We start from the raw sequence: 22,251 nt of genomic DNA, 5'->3' as shown, positions 1-22,251 counted from the left end.
CTGCAAATAGGCATATTCTATTTAGCATTCAGAGATAAGGGAAGATTGACCTGGATAACCACCCTGATACCTACCCCACAGAATAGGGATGATACCCCAGAGCCTGACTCTGCCCCACAGCCTGCCTCAGAAAGGACCCACCCGGATTGGGTTGAGATTCTGGTAAAAGAGATAGGCCAGATGCTGAGGGAGTACATTTCCCCAGCTCATGAAAAACCCTCCCCCTGCCCCAAGAAGGCAGAGACTGATGGTGCAGTAGTGGAATCCACAGACGTTACAGCTGTCCAGGTTCCAGCTGAACCACAAGGGCAGCCACAGCCAGCAGCAGTCGCCCCTGTGGAAACAAGGAAGTGTAAAGTGAAATCGTCAGATCCTGGTATTAAGGATAAGAAAGGAGGGCCCTCACAATCCACAGAAGAGCCACAGGTTGAGATCATCACTGAGTCCCTGTGGTATGAAAGTCTACGTAATCTGCAAAAAGATATTGCACGACGAGGACGTGAGGCTTATACAGCCTGGCTACTTTGAGTCGGGGACCTTATGGGTACAGGCATACAACTGGATAGTGCTGAAGCAAGGAATTTGAGACCCTTGACCCAGGACTCAGGTATAAATCAGGTTTTTGTAGAGAGCAAAGGCCCCTTCCCCTTTGGGAACGACTTCTAATGAGTGTGAGAGAGAGATTTGTCCACAGAGACAGAATGCAAGAGCACAACAATAGAATGCGATGGAAGACCCTTGAGGAAGGAATCCAACAGTTGAGAGAAGTGGCAGTATTGGAAGTACTTTTTGGGAGGACCGGACAGCATGATAATGACCCCGACAAGGTTAGATGCACAGGGCACATGTTGTGGAATCTGGCAACTCATGGACCATCTCAATACGCCACATTCATCGCAACAATTAATGCCGAAGATAACCGAGAGACAGTGGGTTCTGTTGCCAGCAAGCTCAGAAATTATGAAAGTATGATCAGTAGCCCAATGCAGGCTCATGTCTCTGCGGTGGTGAAGGAACTCAGAGGAGATGAGGGAAATAAGAGAGGAGATGAGAAGGAACAGTTCCCATGTAGCATCGGTGCGAGTCACAGGCCCCAGAATCAGAGCCCAACATCCCCCAGCGAGAGAGAGAGGGTACACCCCTCGAGCTGACCTGTGGTTTTATCTGCGGGACCATGGGGAGGACATGGGAGCGTGGCATGGGAAACCCACTTCTGTCCTGGCAGCATGGGTACGTGAGCTCAAGGAGAGAAACACTAACAGAGGGAGTTCCACTAGAATGAAGGTCGCCTCAGCCTGCCATGAGCAAGCTGCTAGGTATTATGGAGGTGGGAATGCTGTGTCATATTCCCTCGAAGGAACCTCTACCATGTATGTCCAAGAAGGGAATAATAACCAGTGCTAGAGGGGCCCTGCCTCTAGCCAGGAAGAGGCACGGGAAAATCAGGTTTTTTGGACTGTGTGGATTCGATGGCCTGGCACATCAGAGCCACAAAAATATGAAGCTTTGGTAGATACTGGGTCGCAGTGTACTCTAATGCCATCGGGACATGTGGGGGCAGAACCGATTTTCATTGCAGGGGTGACGGGGGGATCACAGGAATTGACTCTGGTTGAAGCCGAGGTGAGCCTGACGGGGAAGGAGTGGCAGAAACTTCTGATTGTGACCGGCCCAGGGGCTCCATGTATTCTGGGCATAGACTTCCTCAGGAATGGATATTATAAAGACCCTAAAGGACTCAGATGGGCTTTTGGAATAGCTGCTGTGGAGACAGAGAACATTAAGCAGTTGAACACCTTGCCGGGACTATCAGAGAACCCGTCTGCAGTGGGACTCCTGAAGGTAGAAGAACAACAAGTACCTGTTGCCACCTCGACAGTGCACCGTCAGGAGTATCGGACAAATTGAGATGCCGTGATCCCCATCCACAAGATGATCCGTGAACTGGAGAGCCAAAGGGTGGTCAGCAAAACCCACTCACCCTTCAACAGCCCCATCTGGCCTGTGCGCAAGTCTGATGGAGAATGGAGACTGACTGTGGACTATCGTGCACTGAATGAAGTGACTCCACCGCTGAGCACTGCTGTGCCGGACATGCTGGAACTTCAGTGCGAGCTGGAGTCCAAGGCAATGAGGTGGTATGCCCCTATTGACATTGCCAATGCATTTTTCTCCATTCCTCTGGCAGCAGAATGCAGGCCTCAGTTTGCTTTCACCTGGAGGGGCATGCAGTACACCTGGAACCGGCTGCCCCAGGGGTGGAAACACAGCCTCACCATCTGCCATGGGCTGATCCAGGCTGCACTGGAGAAGGGTGAGGCTCCGGAACATCTACAGTACATCGATGACATCATTGTGTGGGGGAAAGACTGCAGCTGAAGTGTTCGAGAAAGGAGAGAGGATCATCCAGATTCTGCTGAAAGCCGAGTTTGCCATCAAGAAGAGCAAAGTCAAGGGACCTGCCAGAGAGATCCAGTTCCTGGGAGTGAAGTGGCAAGATGGACGGTGGCAGATCCCCACTGCAGTCATTAATAAGATCACAGCAATGTCTCCACCGACCAGCAAAAAGGAAACACAAGCTTTCCTAGGAGCCATAGGTTTTTGGAAGATGCACATTCCTGAGTACAGTCAGATCGTGAGCCCTCTCTACCTGGTTACCCGCAAGAAGAACAATTTCCACTGGGGCCCTGAACAGCAACACGCCTTTGCCCAGATCACGCAGGAGATTGCTCATGCAGTAGCCCTTGGCCCAGTCAGGACGGGACCAGATGTGAAGAATGTGCTTTATTCTGCAGCCGGGAACAACGGTTTGTCCTGGAGCCTTTGGCAGAAGGTGCCAGGGGAGACCCGAGGCTGACCACTGGGATTCTGGAGTCGAAGTTACAGAGGATCTGAAGCCAACTACAGTCCCACAGAGAAGGAGATCTTGGCCGCCTATGAAGGAGTTCAAGCCGCCTCAGAAGTGATTGGCACAGAAGCACAACTCCTCTTGGCACCCCGACTACCAGTGCTGGGGTGGATGTTTAAAGGAAAGGCTCCTTCCACCCACCATGCCACTGATGCCACATGGAGCAAATGGACTGCCCTCATCACACAGCGTGCCCGTATTGGAAACCCAAATCACCCTGGGATTTTGGAGATAATTACAAACTGGCCGGAAGGAGAAAACTTCGGTCTCATGGACGAAGAGGAGCAGGAACAAGTGACATGGGCTGAAGAAGCTCCTCCGTACAACCAACTGCCAGCAGAAGAAACACACTACGCTCTTTTCACTGACGGTTCCTGTCGCATCGTGGGAATGAACCGTAAGTGGAAAGCAGCCGTATGGAGCCCCACACGACAGGTTGCAGAAGCCACTGAAGAAGAAGGGGGATCAAGTCAGCTTGCTGAACTCAAAGCTGTTCAATTAGCCCTTGACATTGCTGAAAGAGAAGTGGCCAAAGCTCTACCTCTACACTGATTTGTGGATGGTAGCCAATGCTCTGTGGGGCTGGCTGGAAAGGTGGAAAAAGGCCAGCTGGCAGCATAGAGGAAAACCAGTCTGGGCTGCTGATGAATGGAAGGACGTTGCCACTCGTGTAGAGAAGCTGCCTGTGAAAGTCCGCCATGTAGATGCCCATGTCCCCAAGAGTCGGGCTAATGAGGAACACCAAAACAACAAGCAGGTAGATCAGGCTGCCAAGATAGAAGTGTCAAAGATAGATTTAGATTGGCAACACAAGGGAGAGTTGTTCCTAGCTCGATGGGCCCATGATGCCTCGGGTCATCAGGGCAGAGATGCCACCTGTAAGTGGGCCCGAGACCGAGGGGTGGATTTAACCATGGACAGTATTTCTCAGGTTATCCATGACTGTGAGACATGTGCTGCAATCAAGCAAGCCAAGCGGGTGAAGCCCTTATGGTATGGTGGGCGGTGGTCCAAATATAAATATGGGGAAGCCTGGCAGATTGACTACATCACCCTTCCCCAAACCCGCCAGGGCAAGTGCTATGTGCTAACCATAGTGGAAGCCACCACTGGATGGTTGGAGACCTACCCTGTGCCTCATGCTACTGCCCAGAACACCATCCTGGGCCTGGAAAAACAAGTCCTGTGGAGACATGGCACCCCTGAGAGAATCGAGTCAGACAATGAAACCCATTTGAAGAATAGTCTTATAGGCACCTGGGCTAGAGAACATGGCATTGAATGGGTGTACCATATTCCTTATCATGCACCAGCGGCCGGGAAAGTTGAACGGTGCAATGGCCTGCTTAAAACTACCTTGAAGGCACTGGGTGGGGGAACCTTCAAGAACTGGGATATTAATTTAGCAAAGGCCACCTGGTTGGTGAACACTCGAGGTTCCACCAACCGAGCAGATCCTGCCCAATCTGAGCCCTTGCAAACGACAGACGGAGATAAGGTTCCAGTGGTACACATGAGAGGTATGCTGGGAAAAACTGTTTGGATTGATCCTGCCTCCAGCAAAGACAATCCCATCCGTGGGGTTGTCTTCGCTCAGGGACCAGGTGTCACCTGGTGGGTGATGCAAAAGAATGAAGAGACCCGATGCATACCTCAAGGGGACCTTGTTTTGGGGTGACCTACCCATGACAATGTGGCTGTATCCATATTTGCATATATGTATATATTTTTTAACAGTTAAAACTCAATGTAATATGTTGGTATGGGAAAAAAATTCGGGGTGGATAATGTTGGGGGTTAGGTTTGTTCCTTCTTTCTCTAAAGAATTTTTTCCCCACAAGTTACCAAGGAGACCAAGTGTTGGATACTTGAGAGTACTTAACCGAAACAAAGAGGTGGACAAAGGTGGAAGGGGGAGATAAGGCAAGTAAAAGACAAAGCCTGAGGCAGCTGCTGGCTTTTCTTTTTCTGGCGTTCGGGGAGGGAGAGAATGGCTGTTGCTGGCGGGAAGAGTTTCACTGTGGCCAAAGGGATCCAGTCCTGGGAAATCTACTATCACCGGTTCGGCCTGAATCCTGAGTTTTCCCTGCCACCCGCGGGAGCTAGTCCAGGCTCTGCCTCGCCTTCGGCTTCTTCGGCGCTGCTCCTCTTGCTACAGTGTGATCCTGCACCCCCTGCGCTGCCGGGACATCCTGCCCCTGCCTTCTGAGACACCCTGCCATCCCAGCTACCAGCCTGGGACTTTTCCACTGTTTCAGCTTGGTGCTCTGAGGATCCTGCAGGGACACTGAAACCAAACTGCCCTGGATTTTGTGAAACAAAGCCCTCAGGGTTCTTGGTACTGTTTTCGTTTGTTATTAATGCTGTAGTTGTTTGGTGGAGGGGTTTTTTTGTGTTTGTTTGCTTTGTATTACATACTAGTAAAGAATTGCTATTCCTATTTCCCAAATCTTTGCCAAAGAACCTCTGATTGTAATTTTACCTGGCAGATACTGGTCTTCCCAAACCAAGACAAACCAACATAAGAAGCAGACATTATGGAAAAAATTAAAATGTCTCTTCTTTGTCATGCGTTTTCCTCACCCCACTTAAGCACTTTCCATGTTGGAGTCTATGATTTCATTAGGTAGGCTCCCTCCTTCCGACTTATCATTGTGTTTCTGAATTGTGTCTGCAGACAGACTTCTATTTCACTGAATCCAAACTACAGTGTAAGATTTAAGTATTTTGTTGTTGGGACAAAAAAAGTTACTTTTTTCTTTTCTGTAGCTACCTTTAGCTTGATTCTGATTTTGGTCTCTTGTTAGTCCTGATAAATGATAAAGTCTGAAAACTGAAACACACATTACAGGCTGCCAGGAACAGGAGAGTAAATGAGGACCATCTTCGTTTTCCCCCAGGCCATGTCAGTTGCAAATATAACCTCTGTTGCAGGTTCAGGTCAGACAGATGCAGCAGCTTGTAGTTAAATGAGAGGATAAAGAGCACCAGAGGTTCAGCCCTCTTCTTACAAACTGATTTAAAAGTATCGGGGTGGAGATGGAGAAGATATGCATTATTTTGTCAAGTGTCACTGTCTGTGCAGACAGGAGCTTGGATCCAGCAGATGTGCTCATGTGTGCCTGAAAGCTCAGCCTGCAGCTGTGCAGCCACAGCATTTCTCTTAAGGTCATTGGTTGGTTGGTTGTGGAGCTTTTGTGTCTTTGACCAGTTTTTGAGCTTATTGAGGCCTACATCCATACAGGTTACAAGTGCCCTGCCAAAAAACATAGCTAAATGTTTTAAGGATTGGATCTTCACTGGTGTTGAAACCAGGAGGCAAAACTTGTGATCAGTCTTCCATTGCTTTGTCAGAACAATATTTTCCTGAAGAGATTATGATCTAGTAGTCTAGGAAAAATTACCTGCCTTTTATGCTTGCTTTCTTTTCATTTAAGGTAATTTTGTTTCTTGTTTATTATTTTATTTAATGGATTTTTGCATTGTACTAGGTAGTTGCATGATTAATTCAGGTTTATGAAGCAAAATCAAGTGGGAACAGATTGATATGAATGTTTTTGTGCTGTTTTTCTCCCTGACTTTTAAAAAATAAACTGAAAAAAGCAATGGATAGATTTTTCTTCTAATCTTGTAAGTGTAGAGGTGTCTGGAGGAAGATTGCTTAGTGTTAGGGCAGTATTTAACTTAATGGTTTATATGCTCACATTGTAGATCTACTGGTTAGTCTGTTGTTCTTTGCTCTTTATCATCTTCAGTTGTTAGTAAACAGAATGTACTGTTGTAGAATTTTGTTCTGTATGTTAACTAGTTTATTTTGTGAGTTTGGTTGCTATTTTTAGTTTCATTGTTGTTAATTTGCTGGTATGGTCTTGTTTAATATTACTTACAGTCTTTAGGTGCATTTAGTCTCTGGCAAGAATGATAATGCCAACCATTATCAACAACCAAATGCTCAACACAGTGAGAAGTTTTTAACATGTAGTTAGAACTTCTTATTTTTGCTTTGAAATTTGTTCTGGAAAATCAGAATGAATGTCTTATTTGCTTAATTTCATAGAATCAAGCAGTAGTTTGGATTGGAAGCAGCATCTGATTCTAACCCCTAAGCAATGGGCAGGGACACCTTCAACTAGACCAGACTAATATCAGTCTGCTCTCTGTCAGTTTAAAGCCATTTCCTCATATCCTGTCATTACATGCCCTTGCAAAAAGTCCCTCTCCAGCTTTCTTGTAGGCCCCCATTAGATATTGTAAGGAAATTACCCTGTGCCTCCATACAGAGACTAGACTAGTCTAGTCTCGTCCCACAGTGAAGTAGTCCCAGTTTTGAAGAAGCATGGTGTCATCAGAAAAGTACTAAACGTTGATGTAATATCACGCTTTTTTGTTGAGCTTAATTAGACCCTTAAAAGCACACAGAGTTTCCCATGTTGGATCACAGGCTGAAAACACTCTATGTATGTCTATGTTTGCATACTTTTCTTCTCTTATCACCTGCCAGCAAAACTGCGATCTAAATGAAATTTCTGCTGTTAATATGAAAGGAAAGACCTTATTTTTGATTTTTAGTTAGAGAGTTTTATCTTGAAATGCATAGGAATGCTTAAACAATGTGAAGAATATATGTTTTTTTCACCTTCTAAACATTTGAAGAAATCTCAGTTACCATTCTGACGTAAAACACTCGCTTAAAACAAGAGTACCTTGTGTTCAGTTCTTACTACTGAAATAGTGGTGAAATCTTCAGAAAAAAGTTCAGTGATTTCAAGGACATGGTGACATGTTCTGGAGACTTGTGTTGATTTTACAGTTAAGAAGCATCATTTGAGTTAAGACTGTGCAAAAATTCTGAAGCTTTTTCAGTGTAATAGTCACATACTGGGGATACTCCTGCAAAATATAAAGCTTAAGTTGGCTATGCTATGCTCTGTTGTTGATATACTAAACTGCACTCTTAGATCTGCATGTGTATGATGAGATCCATGCTCCTAATATGGCTTTTTAATTTAGACGGATGTAAAACCCAAAGCTGAGTTGAGTGGTGTTGGTAGTAAGAAGTCAGTGGCTGAAAGTCTTCCCAAGGGAATGGATGTGAGTGCTATGGGTTTTTTCTCTTAATAGTTTTGTGCTAGTGTTACAAGTTGATGCTTAACCTCGGTGTTAGAGCATTGAATGGATAATAGTTCTGTGTTCTACAGCTGTCGTATTAATTGGTCCTTTATCTTGATACCAAAAAAAAAATTGATATTAGAGTGATTACGTGTTTTCTTTCTTGAAGCTGCTGGATATAATCAACAAATAGCATTTGACACTTCTCTTCTCTATAAAGGACTACAATCGTAACAAATTTCAGTAAGCAATTGTTATTAGCTCTGAATGTAAATTTCTGCCTTAATTAGTTTGGCTGCAACAGGATTACCACCTGAGCTTATATGATGAAGTATGTCCTTCCAGAGGTGTAAAAAAATTCTGAAATTGTGCCCATTTGTCTACCTCTATGTGCAAGGTCTCTCAAGGCTGAGGGTTTCTGGTTTTTTTAATGCTTTATCTAGTGAGACTCAAACTTCCTTGTGGTTTCAGTTTGAGACAGTGAATCATTCATTGCTAGGACACTGATGATGCCGTTCTGCATAAATATTGTTAAATGGCCTTGCATTCAGAAGATTTTTCTTCCCTAATCTAAAATCCTCACTATCCTTGTATATTAAATATGTATTTATAAATGCAATGTATGTTTTTAATCATTCCCTCTAACCTCCGTCATTACTAGCAAACAGCAAAGCATCAAAACTTTATGTTCTTTCTTAATGTTGCAAAATTTGAGTGCAGTATCCTAGGTCTGCTCTTCTAAGCAGTGTCTTGAAATTGTGTTGAGATATAAAAGTTTTGTTACTGTGTCTGAATTAATTAAATAGGCATCATAGTGTTTTGATGACATTTTGATAATCTGGAGTTAATAGGCTACTGAAGTATTTAAGTTAGGGATGTCTAAATCAAATTCTGTTGGTGAGATTTGTTCTTATTTTGCCAATCCAGGAGTGCAGACCTATGTAGTTATACTCAAGGTTGTTGGCCTACACTGGGTCGCTTCAGTTTTTTTCCTCTTGCTTTTTCATTCTGCAACATAGCAGATACTGTAGAAACAAACAAACAAAAAGTGGTTTTAAATTAGTTAATTGTTGACATGATGTGGATGATTAGGTAAAGGTGCAGGGAACAGACCTAAGTATCATCATTGGGAGATTTTTTGAAAAGGCAGCAGTTTTAAACTGTGCACAATTGTATGAGAGAGAGATGAGTAATGATTGACGCCTTGCCCTCTATGGGAGTTCTGGAAGTGAATTTTTGGAATAATTATTTAAATGAGGAAAGAGATTTGGGTACCCTCTATGTTGAATGCAGGTTTCTTGGGGTGCAGCTGCAGTGGGAGCTGCAGTTTGAGCTCTGGCTGGGAGCCTGAGGCAAGAGGTCAGGAATTGCCAACGTTTGGCACAGCAAAGGGCACAGGGACCTGTGACCTAGCCAGGTGACTGGACACTGAGACACTGTAGGAGCCAAGGACTCAGCAGGAAGGCCTCAGATTTTGGCACCCATAGACTGTGAGAGTATAAAAGCCCACCATTTCCTTTCTTGGGAGTCTCTCTGGGGAGGCAGCAGCTCCAGGCATTACTCTCTTGTTGTAGGGGGATTAAATTACGTAAAGCAACCATAGATCTGGGACTCTGCTATGGGAAACCTGGGGTCCAGCTGGTAAGGAGGGAAACCTGGTCTGACTGTGTGAGTGTGGGGTGTGTAGGGTGTCAAGTGCGGCACCCATCGGCTCTCCAGCTGCAAAGGGGCGTCAGTCCTGGCAGTGACAAATCTGGCTGGAGTGTGACTACCTGAGTGACTAGATAGGGAAGTGTTCTTGACACTGTCTATATGGAATTTGGATATTGGGCAGCATGGCCATCTGTGCCAGATAGTGACAAGCCAGAGTTATGTAATTTAAACTTTGATATTCAACTAGTAGTTTTTCTTTCAAGCATTGAGATATTCTTCATTTAAAATATTAATGTATCCTCATTAGGCTTTCAAAGTGACGCCCTACAGTGCATTTTTATTAGAAAGAGCAGGGGCTAGAGGAGTGGGTTAAAGATTAAAGGCATCTGTGCAAAATCCCACAGATGGTTTTAGTGCAACTGGTTTAAATGAATAAGTGTTTAAACACAGTATCTGTTCTGAAAGCTCTGCTCTGAAACTCTTGAAATGCGAATGTAACAAGCCTCAGATGGAAGAAACATTAGTCATGGTGATAGGTGCCACCTGAGAGATCTGGCTTTTAGACTCAAGACTTTAATGGTTTTATCTCCCAGTATTAACACCAATGTGTTCTCTTTCAGTTATGCAAAAGGAGACTTGGATATATCATACATCACTTCCAGAATTGCTGGTATGATATCTATATCTTTCTTAAACATAATTTCTCCTTGGTCTTAATATATGAAAAATTTCCATTGCTGTTTGTTCTGTCTTCAGTGATGTCCTTTCCAGCTGAAGGTGTAGAATCTGCGATCAAAAATAATATAGAAGATGTGCGGTTGTGTCTGGACTCTAAGCATCCTGGCCATTATGCTGTGTACAATCTCTCTCCAAGAACATACAGGCCTTCAAGATTCCATAACAGGGTGTGTATGATTTCTGTGTATTTCTCTAAAAGGCATTGAAACACAATGTTTTCATTATACTTTCAGCTTTTTACTGTGAAAGGTTAAAGTAGGCTAATCAAAAAGATGACAGAAAAAAGTATGAACACAAGGTCAAAGAGTAACCTATATTCTCCTTGTCTTTGCTTTAAATTCAAACTTAACTGGTAGGGACTAATCTTTAATCTTACTGACTAAAGTCTGTTTTCTCTAGGGTAGTGATATCTTTGAAAACATACCTATGTGCCTTATGTGTTTCAAAGTTACGTGGAGAATACTTAAAGTAATTGAAGTCTTACTAAAATGTCAATCTCTCCCATACTCTATTCCATGTTTTGCTTTATCAAGCACATAGTGACTGATTTGCATAACCTGTTCACTGGGGTTTCTCCTTGTCCCACTACATACCATTTGACTCCTGTACAACTCCGCCACAGCTGATTAATTGTTCCCACCGTCTTCAGTATTGTAGTAGCTTAGCTGAGCCTTCATTATCCTTCCTGGCAATTTCTCTGATACTAATATGAAAGCATTTGCCTAACTCAGCAACAAGGTATTGAGGACATCTTGTTAAGTGTTGAGATACTGGACTTCAGTGTCTGCTCCTAAGTAAACCTCAATTGTCCTGGAAGAGACTCAACAGTTGGGACTGTTACTGTGTTGTGAGTTGCCTGGCACGTCAAGAGTCCGTAGTCATCAAGCCCCTTCCACACAATACTGTCTGCCAAGAAGAGAGTCTTGAACCATTATTTGTTACAGAATAATAAAGTCTTTTGGGCCTTATGCAGAGCCATCCTTAGCATTATTTCAGTTATCAGAGTTGACTTGTCAGGAAGAGGTATATTCAGTGTATTCTTTCTAGTGCTGTCACTTCCTTTTGTTTCCTCGTAAACATGATAAAGTATTGTCACACCTGAAAGAAATCATTGCTGCTTCTTTGGATGAATGCAGTCAGCATCTTTATCTATATCTGGTTCAGTATGAGGTTCAGGCAGAGGCTATTCAAGATGGAAGGCAAAAAGCTTGGTTATGCAGGAAATCTACTGCCTGATTATTTGTAGCAGGTACCTCAAAGCAAAATGTTCAGCAATTCTTCTTAGTACTAGATTGCTGGAAAGCCTGAGACTGATGTAGTGTACTGATTTATTCCACATCCTGCGAAGTGATCACTGTTTATGGAGTGATAAATTCTGTCACTGGGAATTTGGTCACCAATGGATTTTTCAGTTATGCAAGTCTGAGGTGTCTATACACCTGGTATTTCTGATGTGTTGGTACTAAGACTGGTAATATGATCTTGGTTTTGTTGGAAAGTCATAGTAGATCATAATTAGTTGAAACATTACAGGTTTGTGACCACTTTATTGACTAGGAATATTTAGGAACGTATTGCTATTTCTCGCCAGAGGGAAGACTCACACAGCCAATACGGTTGATAAACAAGCTTCACTTTATTGATCAAAAGGCACACAGTATATTGATGCTACTTATTATTATGCATACTTGTTAATATTTGGTTGGTTACAGTAAAAGAAAACTATATACTTGTTGATATTTGATTTGTTACAGTAAAAGAAAATTATATTTGGATCTGTTCCTGTTTCACTGAGCTTCTCCCTCAGACTTCTCAACCCCAAGGCCTTGTTATTGTAACACAGCTGCATTCAAGGTCATGCTGACCTCGCCAGCTCCTGTATGAATGCAAGCGATGTCAGCAAAGCTCTCTCATGTCTATGTGGCCTTGCTCACATAGCCATTCCTCAACAATTCCCCCTTTATCTTTTTGCACAAGCCAAATAGGGTGGGTTACTTTTTCCATCATTCGTTGAAAGCAATTCAGCAAGTATAATATTATTAGTAAAATGCAAAAAATCACTATCAATAGCAGCATGCCTATGCACACTACTTCTTTGAGCCAACTATTAAGGCCCAAGGAGTCTAGCCATTTGTCAAAAGGGTTCGTTTCAACTGTCAGCTTTTTCATGTTTTCACTTAGTTGATGTAACTGCGCGTGAATAGATATCGAGTGGCCAGACAAATTCATGCAACACATTCCTGCAAAATCTTCGCACCTATGACTTTGAGCTAGCAGCAAGAAGTCTATGGCAGTACGGTTTTGGAGCACAGCGTGCCTGACACTATCAATGTCAACAAGCAAATCTGTTACAATTGCAGATGTCATATTAATTTGCTTCCCTGTCCAACAAGCTAAGCGGCGTAGCTGAGTTAGAGCCTGCGCAGATGTGACTCCTGGAGCGAAAAAGGAAGCCACAATCACGGATGGGGGCTCCCACAACTCGACATTATCTTTGCAATCAGGTCCCAACTGATACACACTCTTACGGGGTCGACGCTGAGGCCTTTTTGCTCTTAAAACTTGTTGAATTGTGGGGGTGAACAAAGTCAGCTTACCAAAATAACATGGGCCTCCCATGGGTTTTGAAGGAATTCCCTGCCATGCTCTGTCACTACAAATTAGGAACACACCTGGTGGCACCTGGTGCGGGTCTGCTCGGTCTAAGGTTACTGATATTGTCCAATTGTCACAATAGCCAGTGCTGTTAAAATATATTTGACCACTGGGCGAAACATCTATGCCAGTAGGAAGATACCTTGGGCCAATCGTTCTAGGCCTTCCGTTATATTGTTTTGGACTTCCATGTCTCTGATACCTAAATTTAAAACTATAGGTACTTGGGGAGGAGCCTAAGAGCTGCAATTCCTGTGATTCAGGTCCTGTAACATTTAAATTCTGACTAATGTAATAGGCTTGAGCACCCACTGGGTTTGGTTTGTAATGGGATGAGTTTGTTTGTGATGCACACGGGCTAGCACTACCACCGGTACCCATGCAAAACACCTGGTTCGAGGTGGTTATATTCATCCATCTTGCAGTCCACCCTTGAAAGTTTGAGTTGTCATTAGTGGCATTCAGTGGCATGCCCACTAGGCAGGTTTTAAAGGGGTCAGAAGGGGTGGTCATAGATAAGCAAAAACTTTCCTTTTTCAACGGCCACTGCTCGACCCACACTGGGGTGTCAGAAATCCATGTCATTCGGATCGGGAAAGTCCACTCAGTGGCTGCCATCAAAAACCCTGCACAATGTCTGTCAGGACAAGGCCTAACTGCGATAAAATGTCTCGACCAATCAAGGTGTGAATGTTATTTGGGAGGGTCATGACAGCCACTGGTAAAGTCACAGTCCTTCCCTCCAGGGTAATAGTCTCTGGTGGGCTTCGTTGAGTGGCATTAAATCCTCCTGTTCCTTCCACTGTATTTCTTGCAGGTTGTAGAGGCCAATGCTGTGGCCATACATGAGAAGCCAGAATGGTCAGATCCGCCCCCGTATCCATCAATGCACGGGTGTGAAATGTCTGTCCATTAAGTGAGACAGATACTTGCTTTACTGCTCGTTCCCCCAGGCCTAGGGTAAGCAGGGCCAGTCCAGCTGTAGATCCAAATCTTTGTTCTCTACGGAGGGGCGCAGTTGTTGCTGCCACGGCAACAAGAGCGGGGAAGAGTATCACTTGGGCAGTTCGGCTGCTAGCTGTGATCACTAAAGGCGGGTCATCAGTCTTGGCCATGATTTGGATTTCTCCTGTGAAGTCAGGATCGATAAGCCCAACTGCAATCTCTAGTCCCTTCATAAAGGATGAGGAGCGGCCCATTAGTAAAGCAGCAACTGGCTGGCCCTTATGCAGCATGGGGCCCTGCACCCCTGTGGGGATGCGCGTGGGTTGTGTGTCGGTTAACGTACTTGTCACTGCGGCTGCCAGGTCCAAGCTGGCTGATCCAGAGGTGTAGGTTTGAAGCTGGGTTGCAGGTTGTAGGGTCCGACGTTCATGGCTGCTGGAGTCGCACTTGGTGTCTGCACACGGCGGCTCCTGGCGCTCGGGTGTCCGTTTCCTGATTGACGACGACAGGCATCTCCATTATGCATATCAGACTGGCAAGTGGGACCCCAGACGGCTGCTTGTGTGCATTCCCTTCAGATATGGCCAGTTTGACCGCAGTGAAATCATCTGATGGTGCCTCCTTTCTTTCCTCGCTCTGTGGGGGTCACCTATTTCAGTGGGGCTAAAGCTGCCAGCACCTGCTCCTGACTCCCTGCCACAGCCCTACCGATTTCCTTAACAGCTTCCACTAACATGGCTTGTGGTCCCACTGGAACCCTGCTCATGCGTTCCAACATCAGGTCAATAGATGCATCTCCCGGAAGGGTAACTATTATAGATCTGGCGGTTGTGTTACAATTTTGCATTATACATTGCCGCAAGAGGGCTCCCTTCATCCATTCTTGCACATCTACTGCCTGGTCAATAGCGGCCGAAACTTTATCTGCAAAGTTAGCAAATGGTTCTTCTCTGCCTTGCTCAATTCTCATATATGTAGGCATAGAGGCAGCTACTTTTACTTTCCACAGTGCCTCAAGGGCTAGCTGCATACCTTCACGCAGCTTGTCAGGTCCTCTAGTTGCCTGATGGTCTGAGTTAGCATAAGGACCCACTCCCATTAATTCGTCTGCCGTGACCCCAAACAAGGGATGACCCTGCACTCGTTGCTTATTGGCACTAGATACACAGAGGTCATTCCAGTGAGCCTGCCATAGCAACTGCTATGACTGTGTGAGTATCGTTTTCATTATTGTACAGATATCATTTTGCAACAAAATGTTGGAACTCCAAATATAATTAAGCATCTGCTTAGCTAGCTCACCGTGAATCCTGGTCTTATTGACTGTAGCCCTCAGTTGAGCTATGAGCTTCCAGTCAAGAGAGGTTATTGTACCGAATAGCACACCTTGGGGCTGTTGTGTGTAAGTTACTGGGAATGCTTGGCCAATGGCTTCACTTAGAATTTCTGCAGCTGTCAAATCTCCTTCGGCTACTGCCTCCCTCAGTATCTTTTGCCAATGCCGCCCACTGGCATTTTGACCTCTCGGAGGTTCGGAGGTTGCCAGTACTTCAATTTCCTCCTTGCTGTGATAACGTGCTGCCTCTTCCTCCAACTCGGTTTCTTCCTCTGGAGGTAGGGGATCTGAATTTAAAAGTGAATTTGTCACCCTTTTTGGTGGTGCCGAAGGAATGACCACATTAGAGGTGGCTGGGGGCAATGTGACTTGGCTACGTCCCAACTGAATCACACCTTCGGGGGGGCTCGGGGGCTGAGAGGACGAAGCAGCCGTGGTATTTAAGGGAGCTGCTGCTGAAGGCTTGCTGGAAGCATTTAAATATTGATTGGCCTGCTGAGCGACCTTTTCTTCTGCTTGCTGTTGTTTCAAGCAGTTTATTACTTGTCGCCATGGCCAAGAGAGTTTTCTGGCTGCTTTATCTTCATCTATTACTAATGTCTCCAAAATTCCTCCACTCTTCTACACAAAATACCGTGTTAGGGTCACTAAAAAATCCTTTTGCCGTCCCAAAGGCTAATAACCCTGCTAATTCCTTTTTCAGGTCTAAGTCCTGTACTTTTCGCTTTTCTAAAAAGCATTGTAATAACTCTTATGCCGCCTGTCTCTGCATTTCCCCTTTTTCCTAGCTCGAGCGTACGGCAGCCTTACTGCGTTTAGGCGCAAGACAGGCAACTCCGGGCTGCGTGATCCCCCTCTTTAGGCTCGATCCAGATGCGAAGACGGTGGTTCTAGTCCTTTGCCATCTGCCAGGGGCTGCGGCTGGTGCTTTCCCAGACTCACGACGAGCGTAGCACCAGAGGAAGATTCCTTGAGTTCCTTGAATTCCTCACACGGGGCACCATATATTGCTATTTCTCACCAGAGGGAAGACTCACACAGCCAATATTGTTGATAAGCAAGCTTCACTTTGTTGATCAAAAGGCACACATTATATTGAGGCTACTTATTATTATGCATACTTGCTAATATTTGATTGGTTACAGTAAAAGAAAATTATATACTTGTTGATATTTAATTGGTTATAGTAAAAGAAAATTATATTTGGATCTGTTCCTGTTTCACTGAGCTTCTCCCTCAGACTTCTCAACCCCAAGGCCTTGTTATTGTAACACAGCTGCATTCAAGGTCATGCTGACCTCGCCGGCTCCTGTGTGAATGCAAGCGATGTCAGCAAAGCTCTCTCATGTCTACATGGCCTTGCTCACGTAGCCATTCCTCAACAGGAAGGCAATTATTTTACTTGGAAACAAACTCTAATTATATTTGGAACTCTTACCTGCCTATTCTTGAAATTGAGATGTCCAGCAATACTAACTTCATTGTTTAGTGCTGGATGTGAGTAGCCGTGCGAGTAGCACTAAAAAAGCTTAGTTTTACTTTAATGCCTGCAAAAGATGATTATGACAAGCCTTTAAACATGATCAGAGAAGAACAGCTTCTAAAATTCTTAATTCTGACACTTTGCTTAGAAGGTATTTGTGAAATTACATATTGGTTTCTTTCTATTTGCTCTCCGTATGGAACTTCTACAGATTTCTTTAATCTTGGTTAAAATTAATGGTAATTTTGAAGACTTCTCTGCTTGTCCTTCTTGTTATAGGTTGTTTTGAGAGTCTGTACACTATCCATCATTCAGGATCAATTGTCAGGACACTTGGAGCTTAAAACACAGCTAAAGAAACAGAAAGTAATGTTTTTTTGTTACATCCTGTAGGAAACCTAGTGTTTGAGTAGAAAGTAAATGGTAAAGTAAAAGGAAAAAGTCAGTACTTTTTGCTTTTTCGAATATACGTATTTTAGGCTGTGTTCTGGTCTGAAGCTGCAATGCTTCAATATGATTCTTTTGCAGTGTTGTGATTTATGTTCAGGCAGCATCCAGGCCCCACACAGCTACTTGCTTATTCCTCCCTGGTGGAACTGGGGAGGAAATCACAAGGTAAAAGTGAGAACTCATGGGTTGAAATGAAAGCAGTTTAATTGGTAAAGCCAAAACCACAGTTGCAAACAAAGCAAAACAGGGAATTTATCCACCTTCTCCCATGGGCAGGCAGGTGTACAGCCATCTCCAGGAAAGCAGGGGTTCCATCATGCATTATGATTGCTTTGGAAGACAAATACCATTGCTCTAAATGTTTCCCCTTCCACTCTTTTCCCCCCAGCTTTATGGGTTGAGCATGATGTCCTACGGTACGGAATATTCCTTTTGTTAGCTGGGGTCACCTGTACTGGCTGTGTCCCCGCCCAGCTTCTTGTGCACCCCAAGCCTTCTCGCTGGTGAGGTGCTGTGAGAGGCAGAAAAAGCCTTAACTCTGTCTAAGTTGTGCTTACCAATAAAATCCCTGTGTTTCCAACACCATTTCCCTCACAAATACAAAATGCGAACTCCTTTAGTTACTATGGAGAAAACTACTCCAGCTGGAGTCAGCACACACTGCTGTTGTAATATTTGTGATGTATTGAAGCCCACATTGAAATGTGTGGTGTACAGGGATATAAAGGACTTTTTGCTTTAACTTTTCTTTGTTTGCTAGTGACTTTACATAAACTTGTAGTAACAAAGGAATGCGCAATTTAAATCTTGTTCAAAGTGATTCTTTTTGAAATGGCCTTATTTTTTAATTAAAATACTGGAGTACAGTGAAATGTTATAGGACACTCAGACTGTTTATTTCAGCCTTTTTCCCTTTGCTTGGCACAAACAGTTTTTTGTGTTAATAAGCTCAGGTAATTCATCTCAGAGTAACTCTGGAACTCTTTATCTAGATAGGAAGACATGTTGCTGATAGGAAAACTTGGTCTTCAATATCAGACTAAAAACAAATAGAAAAAAGTTTCATTTGTAACTTGCTTTGTTGACCCTGAATAGATCTACTCTCTAGGTGTTTCAAATGTCCCAAGAATCAAGTTGCATATACTGCATCCTTACTGGAGAGTTGATTTTAAGGATATAGAGTCTTAGCAGTGAAGCTGATGTTTTGTTAGTATTTTGAAGCAGTAATTGTAAATGAAATATTACTGAGCAATTTAAGCTCTTTGAACAAAGGACAGATATTAAAAGAAGCCTAATCTTTCTGTTGTTTGGGGTTGTTTTTTTTTTTTTTTTGTTTGTTTGTTTGTTTGTTTGTTTTATTTTGTTTGGGTTTTTTTTGTTTTTTTTTTGTTTGTTTTTTTATTTGTTTGTTTTTGTTTGTTTTTTGGGGGGGGTTTTTTTGGTTTTTTTTTGCTAAAGTATATGTGCGCAGATTAAGTTGAAAACTGTTTTATTTTACTCCTTGCTCTAAGAATATTTCAGATAGTAATCTGAGTTTTTGATCCTTCTTTTGCAGCAGATTTGTAGACAGTGATGACTTGAGAGGCTACCTAGAACAGAGACTAGACAGTGTTAAAGGAATAAAGTAGTTATTTATTAAAAGGCTTTCAAAGGATACACCTTGGGCAGTAGAAGAGCCTGGCCAAGGCTACGCCCAGGATGTAAAACGGGTCATACATGTTCACACTTTTATAAGTTTTGGTCCATTTGCGTATTGGGGTTAATTGTCCAATTACAGCAAGTCCCACTCTCCTAGTTTACTCTTCTCAATTTGCTGTTGTTTATACTTTTTGGGCCTGAAGCTGCAATGTTGTCCTTGGTTCTTGGGCAGGAAAAGAATTGTTTTTCCAACTCAACTGTGAAGAGAACTTGCTAACACTTTATATGAAGTTCAGAGTTATATACTAATGCACTACAGAATCTGAAAAATATGAAAGCTAAAACTTAGAGCATCAACAGAACTGAGGTTTTATTGCACTTCATCCTAAAATGTGGCATTTACACTGTGTAACACTACTTTTCTTGAACATCTTGCTTAATTTCAACGTGAAGGTGGCATTAAAGTGTAAAAATGCCTTGTAGACATTTGCATAACCTAAGTTTGTGTGTATGTGACAGTATAATGCTATGTCTCATCTCGATTGTCTCTTGTCTCTCTCATTGCAGGTTTCTGAATGTGGCTGGCCAGCAAGACGAGCACCGAATCTTCAGAATCTCTACAGCATATGCAAGAACATGCATTTATGGCTGAAACAAGATCAGAAAAATGTTTGCATTGTGCATTGCCTTGTAAGAAATTGATTTAAGTCTGAAGTGCTTTGTTCAATAGAGCTTTAAATTGTGAATAAGGGTGCTAGTATCCATTCAGTTTGTGACTTTTACTGGCTTTCTTTACTGGAAGCCCCAGGGTCCATTCCTTCCTGCTATGTTTGTAAGGAAGTTACTTGCATAAATTTTCTCCTTAGGGAAATCGGTAGAATAATGTAGCCCTTGCTTACTTGCATTTAGAGTGGAAGGCAGTATACAGGCAGTATTCAGGCAAAGTGGCCTTTAGAAGAAAAAAAAAAATCTTCTCTGCTCTTTCAGTATTTGCTCCATTTTTTTGTTTTCTGTGTGATAGATGGGGGTACACTGCATATCCCATTTCTGTCCATTTAGAATGTAATCTGTATCCACAGAATTTCAGAAACTGACTGTAAGACTTCTGGTTTACTTGCTTTTGCTGGCAGCAGATTGCTCGGTAGATTTCACTGTTCTCCAAAGAATTATTAACTTTGATACAACCAAAAGAAGCAATACAACTGTCTATAGAGCCACCTCAAGTCAAACATGGTGGGGGGAAGAATGAATTCAAAGAATACTTTGCTCAGAATTTGAAAATTAGGTCAGTCTTACATTTGTTTAAGAAAATTGCATGTGAAATTTTGATGTTCTTATTTTGCTATGGAATAAAAAGCAAAACATGACTGTGACAATGCTTGCCATGCTGCTGGAAAGCATTCAAAACCTGTGTGGTGATATGGTACAGCTGTCAATAGGGAATATCACTCTCAGACTCAAAACCAGGATTTGTTATTCTGAGAAACCATATTTGTGTGTTATGTAGTGTTTTGCAAGTAAAAAGACAGTCCATGTCAGCTCCCGAAAGCCATTATAATTTTCAGTGCTGCTGTGAGGTTAGGCATCTAATTCTATATTAATGCAGTACTTCCAATACCTCGGTGTCACATGATTGCTGGTCTAGTAAGTAAGAAGCAGATGTGATGAATTAGCATCAGTTTTTGTAACATCTTTCCCTCAAAGCCTTTTTTTCAAGGTACGTAACTCATTCCTTTTCCTCACATGTGAGGGAAGCTTTTGTATATACATGGCTTTGTGCCAGATGTGATGTAAAAAGTGTACACTAGAACTTAAATAAACGAATGATAAAAATTCTGTTCTATGTTGTTAGCAAACAAACCTGGAGAAGTGCTGTTCTGTCAACCATTATATCTTTCAAATCTCCTGCTTTTTATTGTTCAGGGATGTGTCTGGGATATGTGTGTAGCTGGGATTCCTGCAGAAAGCAGCTCAGTGTTTTAATCTCTTTCTCTTGATTTCTTGGCAAGCTATTAACAGTTTTAGACAGAAGTCTAAAGAGTTTAGTGTGGCTTAATTCTTCTGAATCTTTGTACTTCTCTTTTAGCAGAGTCCATGGCTGCCAGTCAAAAATAGCAGTGTTCTGGGATTTCAGATAACAGCCAGGAAACAAATATAAAAAATGGGTATTAGTGACAGTAAGGTAAAGAACATCAATTGAAAATTTCAAATAGTGTTAAGCTAAGGCAGTTTTTCACATTTGAGCAAGGAAGTAATATGTAGTATTTTTTGTATGGTGTTGAAGTTAAATGAAAACCTCTCATGCTCAGATACAAACGTCAAATCAAATAATGGCACTAGACCTTGGACATCATGGTATTAAATAATGATAGGATATGGAATATGGATATGGAATACACAATGGGGATAATGCTTTTTCCACTAGATTTACTAACAAGGCTACTTTTATTTTTTCTCAGGATGGAAGAGCAGCATCTGCTGTTGTAGTTTGTTCCTTTCTGTGCTTTTGTCGTCTCTTCACTACTGCTGAAGCTGCTGTTTATATGTTCAGTATGAAACGCTGTCCACCTGGCATTTGGCCTTCTCATAAAAGGTACTGTAAGGTAGTGTTGAAGCAAGTAGGTATTCAGTTCTGAATATGGTATAGGATGTCTTTAGAAAGATAAATTATTTCAATAATGTCTGTGTTCAAACATCTGTTCTTCCAAGTATTTTGTGGAATCGTGAATCTACAGTAGTTCTGAATTTTCTGAGCCTGTAAGTACCCATCAGAAGTGGGTCAAGTATACCCTGTGGTGAAGAAGTGTTTGGAATGAAAACAAGGGTATGCAGAGCTTTTGAATGCTTTCTTAATTATAAAATCCTTTTCCACATGTATAAGACTTACTTCATGTTTTCTAGTTTATTACAATAGGTTTTAATATGTCAGAACACTGCAAGCTCTGAGGGAGTACCAGAAATTATTTCTGTCAATTGGGTAAAAATGCCTAGTGCTTTTTTTTTTGGAGTGCTCCTGGAGAAGACTTGCATGTACTTTGACAAATGTTTTAATCTGTTTATTTGATTTAATTTGATAGATCTTATAACCGTAAAGTATGAATAACAAGTGACACTGGTAGTAACAGTGTTTCCTACAAAAAGGATTAGATTTTGAAGTGTGGGAACTTAAGTATTAGTTTGGGATAAATGACAGATAGTTTTTGTACACATTTATTTCATATATACTTAAGCGGTTCTCCACAAAATAATATGTATTAATTAGGACAAATTCAAAGTCTTTAGGAATGTTTTAGTGGTCCATTATGTTTTATGTCTAGTTTGTTTTACAAGGCATTA

The 22,251-nt window shown here is 42.6% G+C and overlaps 1 protein-coding gene across 2 annotated transcripts in view; it reads left to right on the top strand.

Moving 5' to 3' along the window:
• GAK (cyclin G associated kinase) overlaps window positions 1-22,251 on the top strand; it is a 79,318-nt gene that overhangs the window by 27,559 nt on the left and 29,508 nt on the right. For both annotated transcript variants that reach the window (XM_066181574.1, XM_066181573.1), the window contains 4 exons: window positions 10,291-10,340; window positions 10,427-10,575; window positions 19,483-19,605; window positions 21,375-21,508. In XM_066181574.1, coding sequence (XP_066037671.1) covers window positions 10,291-10,340; window positions 10,427-10,575; window positions 19,483-19,605; window positions 21,375-21,508 — 456 coding nt within the window. The remainder of the gene's footprint in view (window positions 1-10,290; window positions 10,341-10,426; window positions 10,576-19,482; window positions 19,606-21,374; window positions 21,509-22,251) is intronic.

Source organism: Chamaea fasciata, unplaced genomic scaffold (assembly GCF_029207755.1).
Source record: "Chamaea fasciata isolate MVZ Bird 193981 ecotype frontalis unplaced genomic scaffold, bChaFas1.0.hap1 SCAF_4, whole genome shotgun sequence".
Taxonomy (NCBI): domain Eukaryota; kingdom Metazoa; phylum Chordata; class Aves; order Passeriformes; family Sylviidae; genus Chamaea; species Chamaea fasciata.
Note: the sequence above shows the minus strand (reverse complement) of the source record. Positions and strands in the feature narration are given on the sequence as shown.